This window comes from Stomoxys calcitrans, chromosome 1 (genome assembly GCF_963082655.1).
Source record: "Stomoxys calcitrans chromosome 1, idStoCalc2.1, whole genome shotgun sequence".
NCBI lineage: Eukaryota > Metazoa > Arthropoda > Insecta > Diptera > Muscidae > Stomoxys > Stomoxys calcitrans.
In genome coordinates this window covers 213,866,400-213,883,328 of record NC_081552.1, presented here as the reverse complement: position 1 = coordinate 213,883,328, position 16,929 = coordinate 213,866,400, and the positions used below count along the sequence as shown (strand labels likewise).

Sequence of the window (16,929 nt, the reverse complement as noted above, 5' to 3'; positions counted from 1 at the left end):
GAATGCTGGGGTTCCGTCAGTCCAAGACTGTGCCGCTGGCAGCAGTGCCTCGCACTCGACCTCAAGTGTCGTCTCAGATATCCGATCGGAAACTTCTGCCCTTCCTTCCAGGTTAACTATCGTCGCCTCGATTATACCGCGATGCTATGAGCTGCTCCCATTCTCAATCCATTCTCCTTCGCCTTAAGTCTCATAGCCGCAGTGGTTGCTTCACGTTTAATATGTATGTCAATGGGTCGGATGTCTTTCTTCTTTCTTATATAAAAAAATCAATTTGTTTTTGTTTGTTTGTGTGTTCCGTATAGACTCAAAAACGGCTCAACCTATTTTTCTTGAAATTTTCACAGATGGTGCAAATGATACCGTGGTGAAAATAGGGTACTACATTTTTTGATATCTGAAGGGGGGCGCACCCTCCCCCTTACCCTATTTTTCACAAACGCCAGATCTCCGAGATGGGTAGGGCGATTTAAGCGAAATTTACACACATACAGTAAACTAAAGACAAAAATTTGGTATCCAAATTTCGGATGGGGTAGCTAAGGGGGACACCCCACCCCAAAACCTACCAAATATATAATAGACCAATCACGACAATATGGCACTCAAATGAAAGGTATTTAATATAAAAAAACGTATGTGATATCTACTTGTCGGTCTTAGGAAGCAAAGCAAAAAAAATGTCTATGGGATCACCTCGCACCCATAACACCACCCAAATATGACGTATTTGTTGATCATTGCAATATGGGGCTGAAATAAGAGGTATTTTAGAGTAGAACACTGATAAATATTGTTAGCGCCAAGTCACTTAGTGGCCGCTCCATCCCCCAAAACTCCCCTCAAACAGTACATGTATGCTGACTATAGAAATATGGGGCTCAAATGAAAGTTAATTGGGAGTAGACCACAAATCTGATATAAACATTCGGGTCCAACTGTCTGGGGGACGTCCTATCCCCATAACAACCCCGTATTTGCTCACCATGACACTTTGGGTCTTAAAGAAAGTGGAGCTTGATATTGATAGTTTTTAAGACCCATACCCTAAACCGGGCATATTTGGTGACTTTTCCAATAAGGGGTTTAAATGAAAGGTATTTGAGATTAAAAAACGAATTTGATATCTAATTGTGAGGCCAATGGCAATATAAGGTTTAAATAAATTATATTGGGGAGCATAGCACGATGCTGACATATTTTCAGGTTTAAGTGTTTGAAGGACCACCACACTCCCCAAAATACCTATAACTCAGGCATATTTACCGACCATGACAATGTGGGACTTATTGTAAATGAAAGGTATTGGTGTAGAACTCGAAATTGATACCCATTTTCGGGACAAATTTTCTGGGGGTCTACCCCTTCCCCAAAACAGCAATTATTTACTGACCATCTGATATCCAAATGTGGGACCATGTAATTGGGCCACCTCCCCTTCCCCAAAACAACCCCCAAAGAGTACAAATTTACCGACCATGACAATATGTGGCTAAAGGTCAAAATGTAGCTCAAAAGGTATTTGAGATTAGAAAACGGATTTGATAACCAATTTTGGGGCAAGTGTTTTGTAGACGCGTCACCACATAGACTCCTCTTAAACCAATGACAAAATGGGGTTTAAATAAATGGTATTTGAGAGTAGAGCACGATGTTGATATTGTTTCAGGGTTAAGTATCTGGGGGACCACCGAAAACGCCCTGAAATCGGACACATTGGGTTGCCCAAAAAGTAATTGCGGATTTTTTAAAAGAAAGTAAATGTATTTTTAATAAAACTTAGAATGAACTTTAATCAAATATACTTTTTTACATTTTTTTTCTAAAGCAAGCTAAAAGTAACAGCTGATAACTGACAGAAGAAAGAATGCAATTTCAGAGTCACAAGCTGTAAACGCCGACTATATGAAAAATCCGCAATTACTTTTTGGGCAATCCAATACATATTGGACGGTTATGGCCAATGTATCAAATGAAAGGTATTTGAGAGTGGGGCATGAAATTCCTACCCACATTCGGGACCACGGTTCTGGGAGTCCACAAAACCCCCTAAACCCACTAACCGCCACTATGGGCGCCTTCCCACTCCCAGAACCCCCATGAAAATATCGGGCTCAAGTACGTCAAACATCCAAACTTAAATAACCTGAATTCATAGACCAATAAAGATCATATGGGATTCAGATATTGTTATACTGTTAGTCGAGCGATATACATATACCATTTTCAAAGCATGGTGTTTCATTAAAAGCTCTTTAATTATCGAAAATAAATATTCCAAGGATAATATTGTTCCATATAAAGTAAAAGAAGGCGCAGCGAAGCGGGCCCGTTTCAGCTGGTCTAGAATAGTCTTCAGTGCCCTAGTGGGCATGGTCCTCATCACTCCGCCTATACCAAGACAATATTTTCTCTGAACTTGTTTTATGATCCTAACGTTGCACTTTTTCTCCATAGCAGTATATCCAGCTAAAGAAAACAAATTAATGTCTATACCAACTTCCTTCGCTTACTTTGCGAGTCAACGAAATTTTCTTTAAAAATTTTCTATCTAAATAGAATTTCTACAACATTTTTCAGCTAATGCAAATTTGCTCAAAGTTTTCTATAAAAATGAAATATATCATTTGCCTTCAACACACTTGACTTGACTTAGATCGAATAAATTTAATCTAAACCATCACATTTAATTAAAATGTCAAAGATTTACGTTTTATGCTTTATTATCTTTTTGTTTTATGTCTCACCCATATTACTTTTGTTACAAGCCTTTGATTTTATCTCCTGCAAATCTCTTCACATAATTTATCGACGAATCTATACTAGATCTTTGTGCGGGCCACCTTTAGTCTTAAGTTATTAATAATATAATAACAATATATTTGTCTGGTTTAAAAATTTCAAACTTTATCAGCTTGTAAAAATCTTATTTGCAGGCATACAAAAACGTTTCAAAACAAATGCTGAACAACACTCTCAAAAACATACACACACACACAAGTGGGCTGAACAATGAAGGCGGTTGACTATGGCAACAGTAGAAATCTTACAAATCATAGATTTATGTATGATACAATCGAATTGATATGACAGGTAAGTCTACTCTTTGCCCTGCAGTTAGAAAAAATATTTCGTAGTACATAAAAAAGCAAACAATTAACAACCTTTCCCTCACAAGACACCGTGTCTACTCATAACACCACAATTATTTCATGCTTCTGAACATGGTCGCCAATCTATTGGGTGAAGTTTGGATCCTCAAAAGTTGCTTAATTTAGACGTGATAAATGAAAGTGAAAACTGCTGATGAGTAAGAGCAAACAACAATAACATGTAGACTGGGATTGGGATAGGCTAATTTTATTTGACTTGGTTTTTTTACAAATTTATTACCAGGGGGCTTGCAGAGTTCATGTTAATTACAATGCGTCGACTAAAATGCTTTACCTGCAATTGCGGAAGTAGTTGTATCGTCATCGTCTTGGCCAGCGAAAAATTCCGCTGATATATCATCTCTAATCCAATTCCAAATACCCGAAACAACGCTCCAGACACCCAATGAGTTGTCATTACTCGCTTCGGCAGCGTTCTTTTCGGACCCATCATCCAATAAATCATTGCCATTACCATCATCATCATCGGCAACGTCATAGTCATCTTCCGCCTCATCTTCATATTCATCAGCATCATCTTCTATTGGGGCGGCTTTGGTAACATCATTATCAACTTTCGTTTCGGCTGCCTGCGCCGACTTAACTGTTGTAACCTCTTCCGCAGTCTTAGACACTGATTTGGTATGAGTTTTCGATATTTTAGCAGCATTTACTGAGACAGTTAGGCAACTAACGATCAAGGTTAACAAAACTAATTTTGGGACTAGAGACTTCGTTTGCATCTGTAAACACAAAAACAAATAAACAAAATCAAAATCTTTGCTTAAAGAAGGGAGGGGGAGAGGAATATTTTGTGTGGTGGTGCGCATGTGTATCAATTAAAGTGTCAATATCATCAGTTAGTAACAAATGACAGATACCATACAAATTCAATGTAAAATTAGTGGGACAGTATTACTTCGAAGGTGTGACAAACTCATTTAAGCATTAATAAAAAAAAAGAGTAATAAAATGTGTGTTTCACAATATGGCATATATGTATCAAATTGCTTTGTGAAGTCTTTTGTCCACAAAAACTCCCCACTCTTGAGGGCTCATCTTTGTTTTTTTTTTAATAGACAACAACTAATATTTTAACTGCCACGCAAAACTGATTTTGTGTGGAAAAAATAAAATTGTTAATAAAAATGTCAAATGTCAAAAAAAATGTCCGCTGACGAGTAAGTGTGGGTTTTGATTGGGTAGATGCCCATCTCTGCCAAGGCAAATTTGCCCATGAACATTCCACTAAATTACTGGGGCGAACTTCTCACATATCACTGAGTGCTGTCCGATTCAAAATTTCAAGCTCCTTTTTATATCCCAGTCCGAACGGTGTGCCGCATTGCGACACCTCTTTGGCGAGAAGTTTTCAACATGGCAATACAAATGTCATCAAGATTAGGAGGTGATAACCACCGGTAAAAATATTTTCTGATGTTCTTGCCAGGACTCGAACCCAGGATTTCAGCGTTATAGGCGGACATGGTAACCTCTGACTTTAGTGGCCTCACATCCATTGGTATTTTTCTCTACCCATGGGTAATTCTTGTTTCATTTAAGGTCTCAGGTTCCATTCCGGTCCCAATGGTCTAAATGGGACAATCTTTTGCTTAACTATCATATTGTAAAAATGTCTTAAGAGATAATCGCAAATGTTCAACCAATAGGTTTTAACAAGTTTATATTTTGACATCTCCTCTATGTTTCTTGGATGTACGATCGATCCGTGAAGATACGGATCATTACCTTGTTGCAGCAAAGTTTCGCACCCGTTTGAACATGGCGAGGAAAGTACGATCTGACACTGCACGGAAGCTGGACATTGAAAAGCTGCAAACACCAACAGATTGCAGCGGCATACTTCACTCGACTGACCTAACTGCTTGATGAAAGCACTCCTTGTTCCGATGATATAATGGCACAGTGGCAAACTATTGCCCACTCAATGGAAAATGCCGCGAAATCCCTACTTGGGTACCGGAAGCCTCCCCCCATGAAACCCATGGTACGACCAAGAGTGTCGAAATGATACTGAAGCCAAGAATGCGGCATATAGAGCAACCCTGCAAGCAGTAGCGACGCGCCAGATGAAGGAGAGGTATCGGGTGAAAGGAGAAACGTCCCGCAGAAAGAAAAAGGAAATGTAAAGACGTGAGTGTGAGCGAATTGAGATGTACAGGAGTCAGAAGAAAGTCCTGAAATTTTACCAAAGAATTAAACATCAAACCGATGGCTTTGGTGCAGGCACGTCCTCCTGCAGAGACAAAGAAGGAAATCTGGTAACTGACACAGATAACATGCTGATGATATAGAAAGAACATTTTACCCAACTGCTAGTGTCCGATGTTAGCAGCGAAGAGGATACCGCAGAACCAATCCCTGATGATGGTATAGAATGTTTACCTCCTAGTCAGAATGAGGTCCAGGTAGCAGTGACCCGACTAAAAAACAACAAGCAGGAGTAGCCGACGGGTTACCCGCTGACCTATTTTAGACCGGTGGCGACATGCTGATAGAAATATGCATCAGCTTATCTGCGTGATCTGGCTAGAAGAACGCATACCCGATGATTGGAACCTCGGCAACTACAGAGGAATAAGTCTCCTCACCCATCGCATAAAAGATAATCTCGAGTATACTGAGTGAAAAATTTCAACCTAAATCAATGAGATAATAGGATCCTAAAAATGCGGCTTTAGATCTGGTAAATCCACCCTAGACCACATATTCACACTGCGCTAACAAGACTCTGCAGTACGACACTTGCTAATACACGTTCCTCAGTAAGAATGAGAAAGAATTTCTGCGAAGCATTCAATACCAAACGAGGTTTCAGACAAGGAGAAACCTTATTGTGTGATCTCTTTAATATCCTGGTGGAGGAGATTATACGACATAGACTTCATAGGTCAGTCACCGGAAATTGTAACTGCAGCCTTTGAAAGAATCGAAAGAGAATCTGTGATAATGGCTCAGAAAGTAAATGGAGAGTGGACTAAGTGGATTATATTAACTTAATTATTAAGGCCACCTCTCGACAGACGAAGATTACACCATACAAGACACTGATACTACCCGTGTGGTTATATGGTTCTGAGGCATAGGTACGAGTGAAAGCAGACTAGACTGAGAGAAAGATTCTTCGTAAAATATATGAACAAGTTTGCGTTAATGGAGAATATAGGCGTCGTATGGATCACGAGCTGTATGACGCCGATAGCATGTATGACCTAGCCAACGCAACCTTTGTATTTTGATACGTGTAACTGTATCAAAATACAAAGGTTGCGCTGGCTAGCTCATGTTTTCAGAATGGATGGTATACGCATACCGGGACGACCAAAAGCCCAATGGAAAGATCAAGCTGTGGGAGACACCTCGAAACTTGGTGTCAGTGATTTTAGAATGAGCGCAGAAGATCAAGGCGCTTGGAACGCTATTGTACGTTCGGCTAATGGGACAAATGTTCTGTCATAGCCAATTATAGTAAAGTATACAGATCGTTGTCATACTCTTTCCAAAAAGTCCCTTTAATTTGAAACCCATATTGTCATTATGAGGGTACAAGTTCATTAGGGTGGTAGGCTATCATCACACTGTGGTCGAACTTGTATGGAAAGGGCGGCCAAAAATACAGAACAGTAGCATTTATTACCCGATTTCGATGAAATTTAAAGCAATGTCTCGTACTTGTTTGACTTGTACCAATTTCCGATATGAATGTAGTCTAAATCGGACTGTATTTCGATATAGCTGCCATATGGACCGATCTGCCGATTTTGAGTCTTAAGCCCATAATTGCCGCGTTTATTATCTGATTTCGCTGAATTTTGGAACAGTGAATTGCAGAAGGCTCCCCAATATCTCAGTTGAATATGGTTCATATCGGGCCATATATAGATGAAGCTCCCATCGGGAGCGTAGCCAGGATTTTATTTTGGGGCACCGTATATTTTTTTCGAAATCGAAATGTTTCCAAAATTCTTTAGTTACCGTGATATTGGTTAAAATATCTAAAATTTTCTTATTGAAAATTGACCCATCGGCGGTGACATTTGGTCATAGAGTATGAGCTTAATTTTGTCCTGCTTTCGAACACACTATTCATAGGCCGATCCGAATCTTTCAAATCCTTCAAAATGTCCTTGTCTTTGCGAATATCTTAGTGTTAAAGTGATAGTTTCGGCGTATCAGCTTCAGTATTTTGATGAATTTTTCAAATTTAAGCTCAATAATAAGGTTACCTCCTGTTTTATGCCGAGTCCGAACGGCGAGTCACTGAAAAGTGACACCTTTTGGTTGAGAAGTTGAACATGGCTGACATGCTCACAAATGTCGCCAGCATTTGGTGAGGGGATAACCACCGCTGAAAAATGTTATAAGGTGTTCCCGCCGGTAGGATTTGAACCCGGGCGTTTGGGCACGATAGGCGGGCATGCTAACCTATGCACCCCGGTGGCTCCCGAAGTGTTACAAACGGAATAACTAGATAAGTGTACACTCCATCCTATGGTGGTGGGTATAGAAATCAAATAAAGGGTGATTTTTTTGAGGTTAGGATTTTCATGCATTAGTATTTGACAGATCACGTGGGATTTCAGACATGGTGTCAAAGAGAAAGATGCTCAGTATGCTTTGACATTTCATCATGAATAGACTTACTAACGAGCAACGCTTGCAAATCATTGAATTTTATTACCAAAATCAGTGTTCGGTTCGAAATGTGTTCAAATTTTGACAAATTTTGTTCAGCGATGAGACTCATTTCTGGTTGAATGGCTACGTAAATAAGCAAAATTGCCGCATTTGGAGTGAAGAGCAACCAGAAGCCGTTCAAGAACTGCCCATGCATCCCGAAAAATGCACTGTTTGGTGTGGTTTGTACGCTGGTGGAATCATTGGACCGTATTTTTTCAAAGATGCTGTTGGACGCAACGTTACGGTGAATGAACACATTTCGAACCGAACACTGATTTTGGTAATAAAATTCAATGATTTGCAAGCGTTGCTCGTTAGTAAGTCTATTCATGATGAAATGTCAAAGCATACTGAGCATCTTTCTCTTTGACACCATGTCTGAAATCCCACGTGATCTGTCATATACTAATGCATGAAAATCCTAACCTCAAAAAAATCACCCTTTATTTATTTATTTCAACTTCCGTTTTCCACATAAAATGTTTCGTATGTATCAAATGTGTTTAACTTTTCCATATGCAAAATTTTACATGTCATATGACAAATACATGTCGGGTAATCGCAACTAAAATCTCCTTTCCATCTTATACGATATACTCTGAAGCGTACAATGTGACAGTTCGATAATTGAAGTTGTTACAAACGCAATGATGATCATAATGTACGCCCCATCCCTTATGGGCATGGACATAAAAAGTAAGTTGAACCCCGTTTACACTGTTCATTAAATACGGATTTGAAGCTCTCGTCAGCTGATTTTATAAAGGAAACACAGATTATTGAGCCATTTAATCCGGATTCAAAAAGCAGTGTAAATGGGGTTTTAGCCTTTATGCCTGCCGCTTTAGAGCATAAGACCACCATTCATCAACATACATGTCATCATGTCACCATGTTTATCTACATGTCATCAAGTTTATTTAAATTTTGTTATCACGTTCAACAGTGATAGAAGATTAAGTATGGAATTTAATCACTAATGATTCGTAAAAGCGGAGGTGTTTTGAGTTTTTTTAGGCTATAATACATATATTTATACTAAAAGAAGTCTCATTCCCGAAACAAATCAAATTGGAATGGTGTTTAAAAGAAAACTATAAGCAACTGAAAAAATGTAAACTCTTTTAATCGTCAGTTCTGTATGACCGTCTGTGCATGCGAATGTTTATGCTAGCATGACTTTTATAAACGCATTTACTTTCAAACAATTGGTTAGAGTTTTTTAGTGGAAGTTGATTGGGAAAATATTTGATAAGACCAGCTATTGTCATACATAGAGAATTACTTGCTGAACGATCGAAACGACCCAAATTGTTTACCTAAAATCGTGCATACACATAAGAATCACTTCATGTTTGCTCCGACTACAACGTATGTGGACTAGAGATGTGCACTTGAATGATTTTTCATTCTTTCTTTACTGATGCACGATTTTTATGTTGACTCCTTCAAGCACGCTCACGAGAGAAAAATTCTACTCAAGCACTCACTCACGACTCACGCGAAAATCTCGAATCACAAGGCACTCACGAATACGCGACATTCACGACTCACAAGTAACAGGACTCTGGGGAAAATCACGACTCACGAAATACTGTGTGTCATGAGTCGTAAGTGTCTCATCAGTCGTGATTAGTGTCGTGAGCATGATTACACTTTCTCACGAAGAATTTTAATTCAAACATGGTTATTCACGATCTCGTAATGGGATTTGGATCTCACTCACGAATTAAGTGACACACACGTGATACACGCGTGACACGACAACTCACCTGTACACCTCTAATGTGGACTACACTTATGACCTTTAGTAACCACACTTACTACGATTATAGTTTAGTTTTTATTGGCAGTCTGGTGCAACCGTTGGACCAGCCAGATCGCTTTAAAAAGTCCTATAACTTGGGCATGTTTACATCGCAAGACAGACAAGTATTCAATGAAACAAGAACCTAAAGGTTAATTTCTTCCGAACTTTAATCTATCAATATGCTTACCAATCCCACTTGACACAACCAGCTAGTCTTGGAGCATTCACAGTATGGGTCCGATCCGATATGGTCCGATCTATGCCCAACCCAGCGCGGACGTCGAGGGTCTAACGAAGATCACTGTTTCAAAATAATAAAAGGGGGTTATATGACTTCTAGACCGTAAATCGGGAGATCGGTATGTATGGCAGATATATCTAAATATGATCTGATCACCAATATATTCAAGAAGATAGGTCAAGGGATCTAGTACAACTGAACGTACTAAATTTAAGCAAAACGTTGAAGCTGGAGATCAGTATATATGACAGCTATATCCAAATATAATCCGATCTGAGCCATACTTCGCCAAACGACGAAGGGACAGACACAGCTCACTGTTCCGAAAATTCATCGAATTAGGATAATAAATGGGACTTATATCGATTGAAGAACTTAAATCGGGAGATCGGTGTATATGGCGGTATGTAAGGTTCCCTTGTTTATGTCCATAACTCGAACCGCGTTATAACTAAAGATTTCGAGTTTTCAAAGTCTATTGTCGGCATACACCGGACCATTACTGTCTTGGTGTCCGCTCTTTCATTTCAGCTAAGTGACAAGCATCTCCGCCTACGACGCTGAACGACGGCTTTAAATCCTAGCGAGAACATCGGAAAAATGTTCAACGTTGGTTATCCCCTGCTAATGCTGGCGATAATTGTTAGGTACTGTAGCATTTGGTAAGGTAGCCATGTAATAACTTCTCCACAAAGAGGTGTTGCACTGTGGCACGCCGTTCGCACTCGGCTATAAAAAGAAGGCCCCTTATCATGAAGCTTAGTGGAAACCCTATCTGGGATTTTAGACACCGCCCTAGGGGTTACGCCGTCTTGGGCTACTGGGAGTGGTATGGGAGTAAATGCCAGGATGGCTGAGTACGTATTGTTCACGAGAAGGCTGAAGGTGGCTGGGCTTAGATTGCCGAAGCTACAGGGGCTGGCAAAGTTCCTTGGGGTTATTGTGGACAGTTAGTTGAACTGGGGCTTGAATCTGGAATCTAAGGTCAGAAAGGCCTTCTGTCTATTCGTGTCAGAGTCTTGTTGGAAGAAGTTGCGGTCGGCGGCCTAGATTGATGCTCTGGCTGTACTCGGCGTTGGTGCGATCAGTGCTGACCGAAGACGGAATTCGCGTCGCATGTAAGGCACCTAGATAGGGTGACAGCGTGGCTCTGGGATTTGTTAGTGGGGCTATGACATATGTTTGCCATGTCTGGTGACCTAAGACGGAATTCGCGTCGCATGTAAGGCACCTAGATAGGGTGAACAGCGTGGCTCTGAGATTTGTAATTGGGGCTATGGGTATTACTGCGACCAGATCCTTGTAGGTGCTGCTGGAGATTCAGCCGATTAACCTGTTGTCAGGGAATCCGCCGAGAGGATGCTGCTCAGGTTGTTGCAAATGGATCGGCTTCGGAGGCTACCGGTCGGACATACCGGTCTGTTCGACGGGACTATGGCCGACTTTGCAGTTGCGGACTGACTACCTGACGAGGGTGGAATTTGTGAACTGTAGGCTTCGTATGATAATATCTACCATGGTTGAGTGGCAGAAGGGACTTATTAGATGTCGGGATTTTAATATCTTCACAGATGGATTGTGGTACTGAAAGCGGAATCCACTGTGCAGGATTTCAGATCAAAGTCACTTATCGCATGGCGTGCGATTGCAGTATCTTCCAGGTCAAAGTCTTTGCGATTGCCACAGAAATAGTGCTGTCAAAAAGTATTGACCGGACTGATGTCCGCATTTATAATGATAGTCAGGTGGCTCTTGAGGGTACGAGCCTTGAATCTAAAACGCTGCATCGTTGGCGGTACTCTTTGGAACGACTGCACAGGCAACACAAAGTGACCCTATGTTGAATCCTTGGTCACAAGAAGGGATTTGCACCTTCTCTCGCAAGCAAATCATCTTACGGTAACGGAAATTCACCGGCTCTATCCCATGTCTACTACGAGCTCCGATTACACTATAAGGAAACGCGGAACTCAACAGCAGGTTGTGGGCATACGAAACAACTATGAGACAAACGTTCGAATCGTAACAAAGATGTTCTATTATATATGGAGAGGATTCATCTAGGAACGGTTATTGGAATTATAGCAGGACATCATAAGCTAAGTAAACATATTACTTGTACACATTTCTCTCTAATATCCATTCTTGGCTATTGAGGAATCACAATGGGCCATGATATGGCCCCGGCAGATACTTGGATGTATATGTCTGGTATCATACTCATCCAACCTAACCTAACCTAACCTACCATTGAGCTTAAACTTGAATCGGACGGCACTCATTGATATGTCAAAAGTTTGCATCTGTTTCTTAATGGAATGTTCGTGAGCAAATTTGCATTGTATATCCAAATATGAACCGATCTGAAACATATTTGTCACTGATGTTGTTGATGAGCTTAACAAAACTAACTGTGCCGAATTTCAGCAAAATCGGGCGGGTTTTGGGCGTGGGACGGCTCGCTAGGTACTTGGACCCAATTTTTAACATCATATTCACATTATACTTCCAAACACCTTTCATTTGAGTCCCATATTTTCCCGATCGGTCCACTTTTTGATTTTGGGCGCTACTTTTGGGCCTGGGACGGCCCCCTTGGTACTTGGACCCAATTTTTAATACCATATTAGTATTTAAGTCCCAAATACCTTTCATTTGAGTTCCATATTGTCCTAATCGGCAAATATGTCCTGCTGGAGGGGTTTTGGGCAGTTAGGAGGCACCTTAGTCACCAAGGAATACATTTTTATGTCAGATTTGTACTCTTTGCACAAAACGGAAAAAGTGTCCTGTTGGTTGGTGTTTTGAGGGTGGTGGACCCCCCAGATGGAGGCCACCGTAGCGCAGAGGTTAGCATGTCCGCCTTTGACGCTGAACGCCTTGGTTCGAATCCTGGCGAGACCATCAAAAAAAATTTCCAGCGATGGTTTTCCCCTCCTAATGCTGGCAACATTACGCCATGTAAAACTTCTCTCCAAAGAGGTGTCGCATTGCGGCACGCATTGCGGCACGCATTGCGGCACGCATTGCGGCACGCATTGCGGCACGCATTGCGGCACGCATTGCGGCACGCATTGCGGCACGCATTGCGGCACGCATTGCGGCACGCATTGCGGCACGCATTGCGGCACGCATTGCGGCACGCATTGCGGCACGCATTGCGGCACGCATTGCGGCACGCAGTTCGGACTCGGCTATAAAAAGGAGGTCCCTTATCATTGAGCTTAAAACTAGAATCTGACTGCACTCATTAATATGTGAGATATGTTTGCTCATGGTCCTTAGTGGAATGTTCATGGGCAAAATTTGTTGTTGAAAGAGGGGAGAAAGGAACATTAATCATAGCAAAATTCAAATGAAATCAAAATTTTACATAATCCATACCACCCATAGATCATGATTAAAGATGACTGAAATAGGTAAGCATCATATAAAATTTAATTAAAAATGCATACGGGTTACTCTAATCAGAGTTTTCCTTGAATTTCAAAGCAAGTAGATAGAAGCCAGCAACAAAGGCGAGAAACGAACAATTTAAATAAAATTATAAAAAAAACCCCAATAACCTACTGAGACTTTGTTGACCTAGACTAAAAGTAAAAAAATGTGACTTTTGCCTATAAAAAGCAAGGAAAAAAATATTACGACATAAACTAGCAATAACTATCTCAGGTGGGAGGTCAAAAGAAATCAGAGTCATTTTTGCAATTCCCAGATTTTTACAACAAACAATGGCAATACGCAAACGAAAAGAAAAAGGTGAGAAATTATTTTAAAAACTGTACAACAGTTGCAAAGAAAATGGAAATGATGGCCAATTTGTTAACACATTTTTTCATCTATTTGCTTGGGCAAATAAATGATTCCATAGCCTTTTTCTTTTTGGTTTTTCGCACCACTAACACCCGGCCCGCATTGCATAATTATAAGATCTGTTTCGCCCATCTTTGCTGTTTCATGACATAACTAACATGTTAATCAAATATTTGAACAGAAACAAAAATTTCACTTTTTTATATGATTGGCGAAGTTCGAAAATATTTTAGTCATAAATGAACGAATCCATTTTAAATTAGTTAAGACAGTTGCTCTGCTTTTATCGCCCCATCTTTTTCATCCATTCTTTTGCACTGTTCATCTCCATCATAATCGTCATCATGTCATCATTTTTGCCGCTCATTTAAAATCAATCATGATCTTTCTTTCTTCTGAGATATTTTATGGCCAAATTAGAGTGTCTGTCCACTGATCACTGACCGTTGAAACTAAAAATCATACATATTTATGTTACCCTGCATTTGGGATTTTATGCCAGTTTCACTTACTTTTGGCACGCCACCATCACATTCGCTGATGACTTTTCCAAAACAAAATTTCTTTTGTTTTTCTTGTAATTGGTTTCTTGCAGACAAGCGGGGGAATTAAATATAAACGAAATTGGCATCATTAAACTAGCGACCATTACCAGTGTTGCCAATGGAAAAACATTTGAAAATATATTTTGATTGAAATTTTTTCTTTGTATTTTGTTTTTTAAACTTAAATTTTAATAGAACATTTTATCGAAATTTTATATGGCTCGGAGATGGCTGCACCGCCTTAAGCGAAATTTTGTATGCCACCTTATGGTACCCCAAAAACAGGAAATTGGCATAAAACTTTGGGGTCAAATAACCAAGGGGACGCCCCATCCCAAAACCCACTCGAACGGACATGTGTACCGATTGGGACAATATGGGTATTAAATAAAAGGTATTTAAGAGTAGAGCTCGAACTTGGCATAAAAATAACACTCTAATTGTTGCATCCCAAAACCCACCCTAACGGACATGTTTAACCACTGAAACAATATGGGTATCAAATGAGAGGTATTTAAGGGTAGAGTACGTACGTGGCATGTAAATGTCATGTTTAGTCTCGGGGTGGTTCCCCGCCCCCAAAAACACCACCCAACAGGACACTTTTACCGCTTTGGGCAATATGGGTATCAAATGGTATTTTAAAGGTATTTTAAAGTAGAGTATAAATCAGACATAAAAATGTATTCCTTGGTGTCTGCGGGGCCTCCCCACCCCCAAAAACACCCCTGCAGGACATCAGAACCGATTGGGACAATATGGATATCGAATGGAAGGTATTTAAAAGTATAGTACAATGCTGATATAAAAATGTATTCCTTGGCGCCTAAAGCACAAAAAAATAGTATGGATCTGAACGAGACACGTAGCCCTGAATATCTTGATCGCCATCTTCATAATGCTTGACACCATGGTTCGCCCCCTAAACTCCCTTCAAACCGGCCATGTTTGCCTACTATGGCAATAAGGGGCTCAAATGATAGGTATTTGACAGTAGAAAACGAGTTTGATGACCATTTTTGAGGCCAAGTGTTTGGAGGTAGTCTCACCCCATAAACTCCCCCTAAACCAATTGCAATTGCGGCTCAAATATAAGGAATTTAAGATCAGAACACGTGCTGATATTTTTTCTGAGCTAAGTTCGTGGGTGGCCGTTCCATCCTACATACCCCCCAAACTGGACATATTTGTGATTTGTGGAAAAAAGGGGCTCAAGTCTGATATCTGTTTTATGGCCAAATGTTTCAGGGACGACACATAAACCCCCCTAAAACACACACATATATACCGACCATAGCAATGTGTAACTCAAATGTGGTTTTTGAGAGTAGAGTATGAATCTGATATCCACTTTCCACTTTCGCGGCAAAGGGTTTGGCTACTCTAATCCACCACCAAAACCAAAACAATGAAGTTCTAACATCCAACTTTTAAGCGAAATTCAGTTTGTTTACAATAACTCAAAAACAAATTTGGTATCCTTATTTAGGATGGGATATCGGTTCATAAGCATAACAATTCTTATTCATAATACTTTGTTTGCCTATAAAGATATACCGGGCAAAAACTTGGGAAATGTGATCCATGATGGAGAGTATATAAGATTCGGCACCGCCGAAATAATAATAACGCCAAATGGTTCGATTTTTTCCGATTTTTATACCCACCATCATTGGATAGGGGATATATTCATTTAGTCATTCCGTTTGCAACACGTCTAAATCTCCATTTCCGAACCTGCAAAGTACATATATTTCTGATTGTCGTAAAATTATAAGACGATTTACCGATGTCCGTCTGTTCGTCTGTCCGTCCGCGTGACCGTCAGTTGTAATAACTTTACAGTCTGCAAAAATTGAGATATAGAGTTGAAATATTGAACAGACTTGTATTTCTTCTATACGTAGGTTAAGTTCTTTAGGTAGGTAAAGTTCTAAACATAGACCGATATGCCGGTTTAGGGTCTTAAGCCCGTAACAAGCCCATTCATTATCCGATTTCGCTGAAATTTCAAACAGTGCCTTGTTTTAAGCCTTCTGTCATCACACCTGAATATGATCCAGATCGGACAATATTTAGATATTGATGCCATATAAACCGATCTGCCGATTGAGGATCTTAAGCCGATTAAAGCCGCAATTATTATCCGATTTCGATAAGATAAGATCGGTCTTGATTCGAATACAGCTGCCATTTAGTCCGATCTGCCGATAAAGGGTCTTAAGCCCATTAAAGCTGCTTTTATTACCCGATTTCGCCAGTTCCTATTTGCATATTACTATGGATATGGTAAAGGAGTTGTTATAAAAGAGGATGTTACTTGTTAAAATTGATGACGTTTTTTTTTCAATATTGTGCTTAATGGTTAGAATGAAAGGCGCAACAAAAACGCACAGAATCAGATCTATTGGGGACTAGGTTATGTTACATAGATAAGTGATTTTTTTTTGGCGTTTTGAAAGCGAAAGCGTGGTGGAGCCGGTTCGATTGGAATTTTAGCTCAGCGATTCCGAGAAGCACTACGTTTTTGCACTGAAGTGCACAACAATTATTCAAGGGAAAACCACTGCTGAAAATTTGTTTCTTATGTTTGTGCCGAAATTCGAACCCAGGTCGTCAGTGTTAATGGCCGACAAAAGTGGAAATTCGATTGAATTCAAAAATAGA

At 40.1% G+C, this 16,929-nt stretch overlaps 1 protein-coding gene across 1 annotated transcript in view; it reads right to left on the bottom strand.

Annotated features, from left to right (window-relative positions):
- Positions 1–16,929, bottom strand: part of LOC106084833 (uncharacterized) — a 33,597-nt gene that overhangs the window by 6,259 nt on the left and 10,409 nt on the right. Inside the window, exon 2 of the mRNA XM_013248765.2 lies at positions 3,448–3,895. Within this exon, the coding sequence (XP_013104219.2) occupies positions 3,448–3,895 (448 nt within the window). The remainder of the gene's footprint in view (positions 1–3,447; positions 3,896–16,929) is intronic.